Here is a 15,383-nt window from a genome sequence, read left to right as displayed (position 1 = left end):
GGCTACCCAGTTAACTCCAGTCAAAGTCAATGACCAGGTGAAGGTGACACGGAGACATTACTGGACGTGTAACGAGAATAATACAACTACTAACTTGCTTTAACGTGTATGTGATAAACACTAAATATGGTGAAATGGAAGTGACAAGGTATAAACTGAAAGTGTTGCCGGATACGATATCGAGCGAGTCACCATCTCGCTAAAGTCCCCACTTGGGGGAGGGTGTCATAAATGACTACTGCAAGATGTCTTTTTGACCCCCCAATCAAAATCAAAACTTTTGACAGGTTTGGTCCTGTATTTGACATTGGCAACCTCTTGGCTGCCAACGAAAACTGTTGTCCACTCGGACTAAATTTAGAACCAAAACTAGGTCACAGTCCATTTCAGCAAAATGTTGACAAACGTTTATAATTGTGTACTGTCATCTTTAACAAATATAAAAGGTTCCCCATTTCTGCGTTTTATCGTTCTCTTACAGATTTTCACTGTTTTTTAAGTTAACTTTTAAAAAATTGACTGTTTTTTGCTGTTTTGTATCCAACAACCATCACCCAAATTCTGACATGAGTAGATCTAGGCTAGATCGACAAATCTGCAACCTACAAATAAATATTGAATATGTGATTGTACTAAACGTTATCTTTACAAGAGGGTGTGCTTTCAAAATCTCCATCAAACGAACTGGGAAACTGTTTAGTTTCATTCGCGCATTAATACAGATCAGCTGATTTAGTTGTAAACGCTAGACAAACGCTTAATCCCTGACTATATATAATTTTGATAGTAAGAAATAAACAAATAAACGGTGAACATTAATTCACTCAGACCAAATTTCCTGTAATCACTCATACCTTGTGGATTATTCTCTAAGTATGTATTTGACATTCTTTCTCACCATTTAAGATTTCCTGCTATGCTACAATTTTGTGTTCGATATTCACCTGCATCTGAGACACTAGCGTACAGAAGCTGTGATTTCAGCTGTTATAGCTAAAAGAGGGAACTTCAAGGTCACCAAAGGGAGTAACCCTCATACGTCAGACAAACTAACTGGGGTTACAGGTCCACCTAACATCCGAGACCAACGCTAACTGCAGGGGGTTACAGGTCCACCTCACATCCGAGACCAGCGCTAACTGCAGGGGTTTACAGGTCCACCTAACATCCTAGACCAACGCTAACTGAAGGGGTTACAGGTCCACCTCACATCCGAGACAAAAGGCTAACTGAAGGGGGTTACAAGTCCACTTAACATCCGAGACCAACGCTAACTGCAGGGGGTTACAGGTCCACCTCACATCCGAGACCAGCGCTAACTCCAGGGGTTTACAGGTCCACCTAACATCCTAGACCAACGCTAACTGAAGGGGGTTACAGGTCCACCTCACATCCGAGACAAAAGGCTAACTGAAGGGGGTTACAGGTCCACCTCACATCCGAGACAAAAGGCTAACTGAAGGGGGTTACAGGTCCACCTCACATCCGAGACAAAAGGCTAACTGAAGGGGGTTACAGGTCCACCTCACATCCGAGACAAAAGGCTAACTGAAGGGGGTTACAGGTCCACTTAACATCCGAGACCAACGCTAACTGAAGTACTCCTTGTTCTCTTTATAGCTCAGACAAACGCCAGAAATCTACAGAAGTATTTAACAATCTATACCCCTGAAAAAAGTTGTACGTTTCGGCTACGTTTCAGTGTTGTGCACACCCAATACATTGGTAAAACTGCTTTGCTTTTCTGTGTTACAAGAAAACACAAAAAGGACAGTTTCTTTCAACGTATTACTAATTGGTATGGCACATTACAAAATCATCTGTTTGGGCTCACAATAATACCTGTTACAAGTATGGAGCTGGGTAGAGGATCACGAGACATGGCGTGTATGTGATGAAACAAAACGTATATTTCTAACCTGGAAACGTTGTACAATCAATACCTAGTGTACCCTCCACGTGATTGGAAAGTGCTTGTACCCTACGTCGCATCGCCCCTTCAATCGTCGTAATCTGTTGAAGAGAAAACTGTCACCATCCTCGGTGAGAAAATGCTTCCAATTCAAATTTGAACAGAAGACAAAAGTTTTTGTACGATGTCCCAAATGTGCTTCAAGGGGATCAAATCTGGATTCATTGTGGGCCACGGGAAGGGAGTCGCTGCGTTATTCTGAATGAAAGCTGTCACCGCACGAGATCGGTGTGGCTGACCATTGTCATCCCAAAATGCAGGTCCTGTAGCAAGAGGATGATTATCCAGCACTTCATCGATGTTCAAATTCCAACGTACTGTCATGTTTTGTCACCAAGTCAAGTTTACAGTCCTGACCACGACGAAACCTCCACCTGAGGAAACATTTGGTTGAATGTGTTTTTCTGCAAATGCTGTATGCAAACTCAGAATATATCGTCAGTGCGAACTGATATACAGTTTAACTAACCTCTAAACCATTTTGTGAAAGGGGAAAAATAGGTGTCAACAATACAAAAGTCACCATCAATGAAAGATATGAAAAAAACCCAACACATTTTATGGCTTCCCTCACCAGCAAAGAGAGAAGTGCAGCAGATTTGAAACCTAGCAGCTAGAGCCTTGATAACGTCCACAACCATGGAGGCATTTGACATCGAAAACCTCAAATACAGAGAATGGATGATACTGTGAAAGCAAAAGCGCGAATGATCGAGTTTCCAAAAATAGTGTCACAGCTTCTGGTCAAGATTCTATCATGCTTACGATAACCTTGCCATTAACTGAAGTCGAAGTGTAAACAGCAACCAATATTTTGGAATCAACGTGGAGGACGCTTGCACATGTACTAAGAAGAAAACAATGAAATTAAGATTCAGTTCCTCGATGTTGTTGGCCAAGGTGTATAACGTGAAAGAGGATTATGTGGACAAATCCTTGTGATGTCTTTCAGGTTTAATCGATCTTGTCAATCAACCCATGGTCTCTGCTCATTTTGGAACAGCCTACTGACTACTTATCTGTATTGTGTATTGAGTATGCACGCTTCCATAATATTGAGTTATGCATCTCAAAGCGATGTCAGTGATATTAAATGTTCTTTGACAATGTTTTTCTCATGATCCAAATCTATGTTTTATCTCTTATAATATATCAGCCACATGAACATAAATCAAACACGAAAACACCACATGTTGCTATATCTGCTTTGAAAAACAAATTCTGCATCTTTAAAATGTCACTGAAACCTTTTTCCTCCGGTTGTTTTGATTGTATGACCAACTGACGACCAACCTAGTGTAGCCACCCCTAAAAACAGATAACATCTGTCAGTCTCCTACTTTATACTGGCCTAGTGGTTACTGCGTTCCTTTACCACGCCGAAAAAACAAGGTTCAATGTGTGAAGCCCACTTCTGGTATCCTCAAGATGATGATATTGTTGGAATATTGCCAAAAGCGGCATAAATACTCACTCACTCACTTGTATCGAATTTTTAGCATCAGAATCTTCATCGATTCCTCTTGAGTGCCTGCGTCAATTCCGCAGATTGTGAACAGGGGATATCTATCTCCAACTCTGGCATCCACGACTGTCCCAAAGATTGTCGATGGGGTCTATAATGTGACTCCTTGCAGACCATGAAAATGTTTCCATGGCATTGTACTGCAAATGGGCTCCTTAAACGGTAAGGTCAAGATTTTGTCATCAATGAATATGGAACGACTGACAAGGAGATGGTTATTAAAATGTGGCATGATAACGGTATCCAGTACACACTTTTGATAACATCGACCATTGTTTGTCACAGGTACTAAAACTAAAACTTGCACGAAGTTTGCCTCTGCACTGCTGCGCCGATGCGTCATGGCAATGCGTGTAATTTTGACGGTACATATGAACGCGTGAAGCCTTGTTTGTGCACTGTTCGCGTCCTGTTTACGATAAGTTACTCACTTGGCACGCAATGTGACCGAAAATGGCGCGCATTGCCATGCAATGGCATGTCATTGCACGACTTATTTACGTCTAGGTCAGAAGTATTGTTGGTGCTCTGTATACATCTAGTGTACGGCATGGTACGCAGGACGTGCATTGTTCCAGAAAGCGCATGCATTGTCACAACCACATCTCGAATGCATGAAGCAGTCGTACCATTATTTGGTCCTGCTTTGTCTCGCTTGACGCCACGCTATATAAATAGCAGGCATCACCCCTAGCTTCATGCATTCCTCGACTTGTTGTGGACCTACAAGATGATTAACACCAGAGAACAAGCTTTTTGCAGAAGGTGTTATATCTCGCAGGTGCAGCAGTATTACCTCTGAAGACTTCTTTGGTCGACTAGAAGGCATCACTTCGGGACATTATGATCAGTTATTGATAGAGGCTACTGAAATTACCTGAGAATTTTCCCCGACTTGTTCCAAGAGATGGTGGAGAAACTAACCCCTCACCTTGAAAAGAAGACCACGTTCATGAGAGAACCGCTGAGGTGGGGTTCAAGCTGGCAACCACTCGTCGTTTCCTTGCCACTGGTAATTCCCTTGCAAGTCTACAGTACAGCTTTGAGTTGAAGTACAATCTGCTCGTTCGCACTCAGAGGTCTGCAAAGCCAGCATGAGGTCTTCAATGACGAAGTATACAGGTGCCCCAAAACTAAAGAGGAGTGGAAGGAGGTTGCTGAAAGTTTTCGTTCCATATGGAACTACCGCAAGTGTCTGGGGGCTGTAGACGGCAAGCACTTTGCTATGAAGAAGCCACCCAAAGCTGGATCATTCTACTACAACTATAAGGGCTTCACAAGTTCTTGTATGTTGATGTTGGGGCAGAGGGTTGTGCTTCAGATGGAGAAACATGGAAGAACTGTACTGTGCATGAAGCTGTTGAGGACAATCCTAGTATCAGATACTGTTGTTGGACTACAAAATCAACTTAACATCCTAGAACTTTATCCACATGATTGAAAAATGTCAGCTAATTTTGACAAAACAAATGTTGCCATTTTAGAAGAGAAGGCCCTGTTGCAGAAAAATGAGAAATGGTCCATAAATGGAAAGTTGATTACTATTGCTAATCACTATACTTATCTGGGTGTACTGTTCACTCATACAATGAATTTCAAGAAAAGTGTTACTGATTTGACATCACGAGCCAAGAAAGCATTAATCAACCTCATGGCTGTATCTCAGAACTTAGGCGTTTTAACACATGGTATATATACTTAGGCAATATAAAGAAACTGTTCATACAAAATATAAAAATAAAAATTTATCAAACCTGTGTAGACACATAAGGATTTAAACTCAGAGATTAGTGATATGTATCCAACATGCATGCACGTGCCACGTTCCGTGATGTCAGTGGTTTCGTCCTTGAGACGTGCAAGACGTTGTTGCACGTGCAGCACGTGCAGAAACGGAGCAAATGAATGCCACATTAATACTGTCACGGCCACGTTCTGACGTCCACGTGTAACAACGTTAAGACAGGACAGATGTGGTAAGGGTGACCCATCTTCGCCACAGGTTTCAGACTGCAGTGATAACTTCCCGGACCATCCCAGGACTTCGCGGTATCCACCCCAACACAGTTCGATAACGTTTACGCCATCACGGGATCAGACCACGACGTCTCGCCATACGGCCTATCCTGACACAATGTCATCGACAAGCTCGCCGAATGTGGTGCCGAAATCATGTCCGCAGACCCTTGTTTTGGTGGAGAAATGTTGTTTTTACAGATGAGTCCAGGTTTAACATTTCCTATAGTGATGGACGTCAACGTGCCTATAGACGCGGGAGAACGTTATGCACAGGCCTGTGTCTTGAGAGGAATCGCTTTGGTGGTGGTTCCGATGATTTGGGGTCAAATAACAGCACGCCAAAGAACTCCTTTGGTGATTGTTCATGGCAACTTAACTTGTGTGGGCTACAGGGGATCAGATTCTTCGATCTGTGGCGATTCCTTTTCTGCAACGTCATGGCCCTGGGTTAACATTCCAACAGGACAATGCACGCCGCCATACGGCAAGGGTTGCTATGGATTTCTTGCAACACCATAACGTTGACTTACTGCCTTGGCCTGCAAATTCACAGGGTCTCTCCCCGATAGAACATGTTTGGGACGAGATGGATCGACGTCTTCGCTGTGTTCCTCACCCGCCAGATAATGTCCTTGACCTTGCAACAGAACTTGAGAGAATCTGGCGTTTGACCCCTGTCCTGCTTTGGGACACGTGACGTCATTGTGATTGACTTTTCAGTTAAAATTCTCTCGACTTGTTATGGTCTCACGATCCCCCTATTACAGTTGGGATAATATTTTGACAAAGCACAGTTTCTTTATGCCCTAGTATACTTTAAAATTGTTTGATTCTCAAATTCAACCCATAATGTTATATGTCCTCAGAAATTTGGGGTTCCAAAACATGATTGTATTGAGAAATTGCAATCGCATCTTTTAGCTTGTAAACTATTTTTATCCGTTGGTAAAACATGCTTTATCTTTAAGAACTGAACTGTGAAGCTACTGATTAACTTTATTCCTTTCATCCTTGTATTATTGTGTGTATTTATATATGTATAATATGTATTCTTCTTGTATGTGGGCCGGAGGCCTTAAATACAATAAACACTTTGACTTGACTTGACCATCTCCACTCCCTAATGATGACAAGCTGGTGCCATATCATTTCGTAGCCGATGACGCATTTGGTCTTTGCAGTGACATTCAGCCAATCCTTCTGCTCTTTGTCGAACAGATGGTGGTGCTGTTTAACAAATTCGGCCAGTTTCATGGTTCCCCATCGTCTTTTCTGCTGTGCTTGGGGCTCTCGGCTCTCCTTGGGGTGCAGAAACATCAGCACTTGAGGACTGGGAGGTACAGATATCCCTCTCCCTCTCTGCAACCTCAGTCTCTATCTCTCTGTCTCTTTGTCCGGTCTCTTCTGCAAGTTTTATATCCCCTGCTGGTCCTACTCTTCCTGGTTGTCTTCTTCCTTCCTTGGCAGGTATCTTGTAGATTATTCACCGTCAAGGAATGTGGGGACTGGCGATGGACACTCATTTATGTACGCATTTGTCGGTGTTGGAGGTGGTTGGCATTGGTGGTGTTGGAGGTGGTTGGTATTGGTGGTGTTGGAGGTGGTTGGTATTGGTAGTTTTGGAGGTGGTTGGTATTGGTAGTACTTTTAGATGGCTGGTATTGGTGGTGTTGGAGGTGGTTGGTATTGGTAGTGTTGAGGTGGTTGGTATTGGTAGTATTTTAGGTGGCCGGTATTGGTGGTGTTGGAGGTGGTTGGCATTGGTTGTGTTGGAAGATTAGAAAGAACAGAAATTCCAAAGGAGCTTTGTTGTATGTAGCCTTCAAAAGGTTATCCGTATCGTTCCACACAACACCGGATCCTGGTACATATTGTACACAACATTATATGTTTTGGGGTGTTAACCTTAAAAAATGTTTGTCAAATGGCAATAATATCCAGTTAGTTCACGAAGTGGCACGTGAGAAGCTTGGTGGACAAAGGCACAGCGTAATGTAAAGCTGCCAGGCTCTTTACCATGACAAAATCTTGGTCAAATACCAAGATGTATTTTAGGTTCGTATGCACCATACACATGCTCGTGAGTTTGTGTATAGTAGTGACTAGTGCTTGTATTGGCATACAACCCGCGATACGATACATCACGATACTAAAATTTAGTCATGACGATATATTGCCAAAGTATTGTGCACTAAAGCTGCGATACACGATATGAACCCGATACAAGGGTTGCGATTAGATACATATGACGATACTAAAATGTTTATTTTAACACCAACTATAGAACCCTTAAGAAAACAAAACCATTTTCGCCAGATTCTTCAGCGTTTTTCAATGTTCAGTCGGAAATAAGATAATTAAGTTTATATACGGACTTTGTGAATGTTAAATAAAATGCAGGCGCTACGCTTTGAAACAGTTCCTGACACAAGAATGTCCGAGAAACTATGAAGAGAAAATAAGTATGCATATCTTTTACTCATCAAACAAAAGTAAGTCTTTCTTGACAGATATCGCGATTCGGCAATATTCAAAGTCAAACCTCGATGTATCTTGGCCCATTTGATGTATCTTATCGGGAAATACGACAATGTAAAACTGTGTATCGATTCACTGTATTGGCGGCCCATGGATCAATGCATCGATGTGTATCGACGAATCGTCACACCACTACACAGGGTGGAAGCGCTGTCCACGCGAAATGTGGAGTTGCCCCAAAAGCAACTCCATTTCCTTGCTGGACAGTGAAAGAAGAACATGTGGCGCAATAGTAATGGTAAGTTTTACCTCCCATTTTCCTTTTTTTGCAGGTTTTGTCATTTGGCAGACGGGCCTAGCAATTTATCTAACCAATGTTGATAGTTGAAACGATCATTTTGCGATCTTGTTTGGAGGGTGCCATCGCTTAACGCACAATTGCAATAAATAGAGAGGGTGTCAAGCCATTATAGAAAGATCTGTAAATTTCTAGACCCGTTTGCCAAAATGGCAAAACCTGATATACTTGCAAAAATTGAAAATGCGAGGAAAAACGTACCGTTAGTCTTGGCGCCACATGTTCTTCTTTCACTGTCACATTTCGCGTGGACAGCGCTTCCACCCTGTGCACTAGTGACTGGTAGACTTTTTTATGCTCACTTTTTTTATTAAATATGTCTTTGGATTCAGGTGATGTTTGACAAATGCTCACGTGCGCACATACAATAGACACGTATACAGGGTAACATAAAATGGGTCAAGCCCTAAAACGTCGTTAAACACAATAAATACCGGTAGATTGCTGCAATAATCAGGTGTTAAAAGCTCTCAGACATCTTAAATTCCATGTTATGACTGGACACCAGAGAGCACAGATTTGAAGCACAGTGAGCATAGTGACATTCATTATTCGCGCTCCTGAAACAATAGGAGGGATATTCATCAAAAAGAACAATAGACTTTGCATTGGAACCTCTGATTGCCAAGTAATGTGTTTATGGTTATATTTTAAATAATAGACACAAATGCAGCGAGTAAAATGTTGTGTTGATGTGCCACAAGGGCTTATTGTCAGAAACTCAACAGTTTACTCAACAAAAGCATCAATGCATTTTTTTAGCTTCAAGGCTCAATTCAAAAGAGATTACTGCACCCACATTGCTTCCTGACACATTGTGCACAGGCGGTAATGGAGTATATCTTCTGTTACCACATGTCATAGCAGTAAATATCTAACATATTACCATCATTGTATAATTATCATATATACAGATGAAAAGCAAAACGACCCCGAGGAATCTCCCCACAACATAAAGTTGACAAGCAGGAAACATTTGTCAACAGCCCACTTCACGAGGCCTGCAGGAAGGGGACATGCACCGAATGATAAACATCCTGACCCAGCATTTGGTCGACATCAACAGCAGAGACGAGGAAGCGCGGAAGGACACCACTCATGGTGGCGGCAAAGGAAGGACATTGCACAATGTTTGACACTCTTATCTTTAGAGGGGCTGATATGTCAGAAGTGGATAATGACTATAAGAACGTCCTGCACTGGGCATGCGAGGGCGGGACATGCAGGTATCGTGGAGTGTGTACTGATCAATACAGAATTAACATCAATGTTAGGGAGTATGCACCCCTTGTTACAGGCTGCACAGAGGGGATACAGAGACGTTTTGGAGTTTCTCGTGTGTACGGGAAGTAATGTGTCCCAAGTTGATGACGACGGCCACAATGTCCTGCACTTTGCCTGCCGTGGTGGACAGTTGGATATTGTGCAGTATCTAGTTTCACAAGGCAGTGTTGATATTAACAGTAGTAATAAACACGGAAGGACCCCTTTGATGGAGGCTGCATTACGCGGACACAAAGACGTTTTTGAGTTCCTCGTGAAAATGGGAGCTAATGAGTCACACGTGGATAATGATGGAGACAACATCCTTCATCTGGCCTCTTCATATGGACGTATGGAGATGGTAAAGCACATCCTGTCACATAACCTGGTCGACATTAACGCCAAGGGACAAGGATGGGAAAAACGGCAGCCATGATAGCAAAGCGTAAAAGAAAGCTTCACGTATAATCTTCTTGGTTCGAGGGTTGTCCAGTGAAATAGGTGTAGGTTGTGGATTGATGTCACCCACCATGATATGTTGGCGGTAATCAGTAGTAGAATGTCACAATCGTCTTTACACATGCACGGTGCTGTTTATGACAAGCAGGTAACAGACATTAAGTATTTGTTATTATTTTATCCTTGGTCGTTTCTGGCAATAACTGAATCATACGCAAAGGTAACAGACATTGAGCATCTGGTATTATTTTATCCTTGGTCGTTTCTGGCAATAACTGGATCATACACATGTACGGTGCAGTTTATGACAAGCAGGTAACAGATATTGGTGATTACTGTCCAGAACAACTCCAAAACGGTTCAATAACTTCAACTACGTGAAAGGCAGTCTGCTTCTACTTCATGTATTTTGCTGGTTAAATTTACTTTCTCCATGGAGCAAAAGCTTAGCCAAACAGAAACGGAGGTTGATACTACAGAGAGCTATAGTGTTTTCCTTCTTTAGAAGGCAAGAAGTTCAATTCTACTCCTATCAACGAGTTTGACGGGACCATCACTCTAAACTATACTCTCCCAAAAAAGGAAACGCACAGGTGATATTGATGATTACCATTTTTTTATGGTTATAATTTCACCATTATACTGGGGTTGGGGTGTTATATGGATCGAATGCACAACGCAAAATCGTATCTTTGGAAACTTAATGCACGTGTACGTTCTAAAGTCTCAACCTGTATCAAATTGTTATGGAGAAAAAGTGGCTCGCAATATGCATGTGCAGTTCTGGGGAAACCTGAGCAGGACATTGTCTATATAAGGTAGTTTTAAGTTAAATGAAAGAATATCGTTATGGGATGACCGATATCAACTGTGATGTATGGAATTTTAAATTTATCATTGATATTTTTGATTGTTATAATTTCGCCATTATACTGGGGGGTTGTATATGGAACGAATGCACAACGCAAACATGCATCTTCGGAATCGTAGTGGACGTATACGTTCGAAAGTTTCAACCTGCATGAAATGTTACAGAAAAGAGGTGGCTCTCTGCTTCAGTGCCTTAACGGAAGTGTATGTGTCTACCGACGTCGCAAATGAACGTTTCGCCCAGAATTGTGTCGCCCAGGTTGACCGAAATGGTGGTTGGGGTCTTCAGTCAGATCTAACTGCTATTCAGTACAGAGACGAAATCTTAAGGATTAACATGGTTTCGATCATTGACCGCCAGAGGGAGTTGTTCCAGCAAGATAAAACCAAGTCGCACTCAGCATATGCCATTATCCAGTATCTTCAGAATGAGAACATTACAGTGCAAAATATTACTTAAAAAATCAGAAAAATATAAATGAAGAAATACCCCCGTGCTGAGTCATGTCACACACGTACAGACCCTTCCTTTCCGGGAACAAACAGCGAAACAAACATCCAAAGCGACTTTTTTCTCATGTAACACGAAATACACGTGCCTACTGACGGTAAAACACATCCTACGAGACACGTGAGCTGCACAAAAGTAAAAAGAACACAAAGAATATGCAACGTTGGAGGCAAATCAAAAGAAAGAGCGCCGTCGGAATGGTCCAACGAGGAGCTAACCACAAGGTCATTGCCAGAACGTTCAGCTGCACCCGAGCAACTGTCATCAGACTGATGCAACGACTAAGACAAACAGGCAATACGTCAGACAGGCCAAGGAGTTTGACAACGCCCGGTGATGATCGCCACTTCCTGACATCTGAGAAATCGTTTTGTGACGGCGACGTCAACTGCAGTGACGGGCACAAGGACACCGTATCAGTCGACATACAGTGTACCGGCGATTATGAGAACATGGTATTCGAGCGCGTCGACCTTACCACTTAGTGCATCTTACTCTTCCAAAACGACGCCGTCGATTGACATGGGCCAGGCGAGTTCCACGTTGGCAGATACGACGTGTGCTGTTCTACGACAAAGAGTAGGTTTTGCCTGTACAGTAATGACGGCCAGGACCGTGTTTACAGACCAGTTAGTTTTAGCGCCGTAATTGCTTTCAGCAAGTCCAACCGCTTTCAGCCTGTTGGGCGATGATGTGGAGGAATCTGCGGCGATCTCCAAACGAGACTTGTGATTATTCAAGGCAACCTGAATGCATGAAGATACTTCAGGGATGACATTTTGCGACTGGTTGCGTTGCCATTTATCCAGCAACAACCACGTAGCATTGTCTACCAACACGATAACGCACGGCATCATACAGCAAGACTGACAAACGGCTTTCTGCACAACGCTAACACCGTTTTGCCGTGGCGAGCATGTTCCCTCAACATGAATACGATAGAACACTCATATGACTTCCTGGATCGACAAATCAGAAGACTACCAGCGCGACCTGTCACCGCTCAACAACTGGAACAATTTCTCCTACAGGTATTCAATGGATCACGCCTAACGTCATTTGTCATCTTACGTCATCAATGCGTGTTTTGGCGTGTATTGAATCCAATGGTGGTCCCACTCACTATTGATTCAACATTGGATGACATTTTACAGAAAAAAAGTTGCCTTGCTGATTTGTGTAAATGTTGAGACTATGATACCACGTGTCTTTCAGTGTCAGTAAAACGACTTTGTATAAAAAATGAAAATTGTAATGTTGCTGTGGAATTGAATACTCTATTGAAATGAAACAGATGCTCATTTATGTATGTTTTTCGTTTCTTTTCAGGTTTGATCAAACACACTATATACCTTCTTTTGAGCACTACTTTATTTGGCTGCAACTTATCCAGAATTAAGTGTTATTTCCCTTTAAAGTTAGCAAGAGCAAATCGTGGAAATACACTTATGCGTTTCTTATTTCGGAGAGTATAGTAGGTAATTTTTCAGCAATCAAGGCACAAAAATGAATCGATTTTCAACTGGTGCCGTTTTCTTTTATGTTTAGTCTTAGACGTTGTTTTGTGCATGTGCATAATACCAAGCACTTTATGTCGAAAAGGTAACAGATATGGATAATCACATGTAATGTTAGTCTCAGTCGATGTTTTGTGCAGTGGGGATATGTTTCAGTTTTCGTAGCAAGTTCGTGTTCTTATTATATTTTAGTCTTTGTTTTGTGGCAGGTACGAGGGGTTTAGTGCCTTACATGATGAGCAATGTAACACACGTTGATGTACACGTGTTATGAACATTGTGTATAATTGCCGTTTAGTGACACGACTGAACGATATCCCAGATAACATTCGGACGTTGGCCCAACGTTTGCAATGTTGGCAAAACCATTGCCAACGTTAGGCCAACGTCTGAATGCTATCTGGGATGGTACAGTTTAAGTGGAGAATATTACATTCATTGATATTTGAGTCTCAGTTGTTGCTTTATACAACGAGCGGCAGGTATTGTGCCTTGTAGGATGAATAGGTAACAGACATTAATGATTACCAGTATTGTAATGTTAGTGTTAGTCATTGTTTTGTGCAATGGGTAACAGATATCGATGACTATTGTAATGTTATTCTCAGTTGTTGTTGTGTGCAATGGGTGGCGGATATCGTGCCTTGTAGGATGAATAGGTAACAGACATCAATGATTATTGTAATATTAGTTTTAGTCATTGTTTTGTGCACTGGGTGGCGGGTATCGTGCCTGGTAGGATGAATAGGTAACAAACATTAATGATTATTGTAATGTTAGTCTTAGTCGTGGTTTTGAGCAATGGGTGGCGGGTATCGTGCCTTGTATGATGAATAGGTAAGAAACATGGATGGGTATTGTAATGTTAGTCTTAGTCGTCGTTTTGTGCACTGGGTGGCGGATATCGTGTCTCGTATGATGAATAGGTAACATGCATCGATGACTATTGTAATGTTATTCTCAGTTGTTGTTTTGTGCAATTGGTGGCGGGTATCGTACCTTGTAGGATGAATAGGTAACAGACATCGATGATTATTGTAATGTTATTCTCAGTTGTTGTTTTGTGCAATGCGTGGCGGGTATCGTAATTACCTTGTATGACTAATAGGTAACAGACATTAATGATTATTGTAATGCTATTCTTAGTTGTTGTTTTGAGCACTGGGTGGCGGGCGTCGTGCCTTGTATGATGAATAGCTAAGAAACATGGACATTAATGATTACCAGTATTGTAATGTTAGTGTTGGTCATTGTTTTGTGCAATGGGTAACAGACATCGATGACTATTGTAATGTTATTCTCAGTTGTTGTTGTGTGCAATGGGTGGCGGGTATCGTGTCTCGTATGACGATTTGGTAACATACATTGATGGTTACTTGTTATTGTAGTCTAAGTCTTTGTTTCACAAGGAGGAAAGGATACCGTGCAGTGTCTCACCTTGTATGTCGAGACTGTTTGGAGTACATCACTGACACCTACGGTTTCTGTAAGCATGTAAGATACATATTTGTTTTATGTATGTTCAATAAAGTATTATGAAATGGGTTTTAGATAAATTTGTCTTTTCGTAGTGTGGCTGGCGGAGAGAGACTCTAGGGTGACTGAGTGAATTTTAACGTCATATCTGTTGTATCTGTTGTATATCTGTTATGTTTCAGCCTCTTTTTGGTACAGTTGAGATTATAAGTATTTAGGGGGCATGGCTGAGGGAGCGTCGTATCGATTGGTTTTCGGTTATATTTTCACCCAATCACAGGCATTCGACCACGTGACGTCATGAGAAGGCCCTGTGCCGTCACGGTCTGTTCATTATCCTTTCCACTGTCCTCCTTGTCTCTGATAGCGTCCTTAGCCGTCCGAAAAAATCGATACAATTCCGAGCTGCGATTGGTTTTCGTTCATAATTCCACCAAAGGAGCACCATTGCTCGTTATAAACGTTCGTAGCGTCCGTACACCATCGTGACCATCGTCAACGTTTGAAATATCGTCTGTCATTCTCACAAAATTAAATAGTCCGTCAAAGTAAGAAGCGAAGTAACCGAATGTCAGCTTGGATATAACAGTGTACCTCATCGGATATATCACTACCTTTGTATTCTACACCAAGCGGTTGGACGAGTGTTTGGGATTACGTAACTAGTAGATAACACTATTTGCATATCTAGTGTACATAACTTACCTGTGTTGTAGCTGAGCGTATAATATTGATATGAATGTGGGACCATTAACCCATTCATGTGGAGAGATACAGACGGATTTACACTGTTCTCGAACAATGAATAAAACATTTGCCCGCCGATGAAAAACTGAATTATGAACGGAAACCAATCCCGGCTCGTGATTGTATCGATTTTTCCGAACGGTTAAGGACGCTATCAGAGACAAAGACTCTCACACCACCCGAAAGGA

General features: G+C 42.0%; 1 protein-coding gene across 1 annotated transcript; it reads left to right on the top strand.

Moving 5' to 3' along the window:
* The first annotated feature begins 4,404 nt into the window (after positions 1–4,404).
* On the top strand, positions 4,405–10,051 carry LOC124260036 (ankyrin repeat domain-containing protein 50-like). The gene is made up of 3 exons (XM_046694283.1): positions 4,405–4,466; positions 4,575–4,839; positions 9,650–10,051. The coding sequence occupies exons 1-3, from the start codon at positions 4,405–4,407 to the stop codon at positions 10,049–10,051; spliced, it is 729 nt and encodes a 242-aa protein (XP_046550239.1).
* The last annotated feature ends 5,332 nt before the right edge of the window (positions 10,052–15,383 follow it).

This window comes from Haliotis rubra, unplaced genomic scaffold (assembly GCF_003918875.1).
Source record: "Haliotis rubra isolate DU_JTF1 unplaced genomic scaffold, ASM391887v1 Scf1186, whole genome shotgun sequence".
In the NCBI taxonomy this organism is placed as follows: Eukaryota; Metazoa; Mollusca; class Gastropoda; order Lepetellida; family Haliotidae; genus Haliotis; species Haliotis rubra.
Note: the sequence above shows the minus strand (reverse complement) of the source record. Positions and strands in the feature narration are given on the sequence as shown.

What these genes read in the sequence shown, in the direction of transcription:
- LOC124260036 (XM_046694283.1), top strand. Translation starts at nt 4,405, where the DNA reads ATGGTGGAGAAACTAACCCCTCACCTTGAAAAGAAGACCACGTTCATG. An exon ending in TTCATGAGAGAACCGCTGAG is followed by an intron (nt 4,467 to 4,574) that starts GTGGGGTTCAAG and finishes GTTCGCACTCAG; the next exon opens with AGGTCTGCAAAGCCAGCATG. An exon ending in TGGAGAAACATGGAAGAACT is followed by an intron (nt 4,840 to 9,649) that starts GTACTGTGCATG and finishes CCCTTGTTACAG; the next exon opens with GCTGCACAGAGGGGATACAG.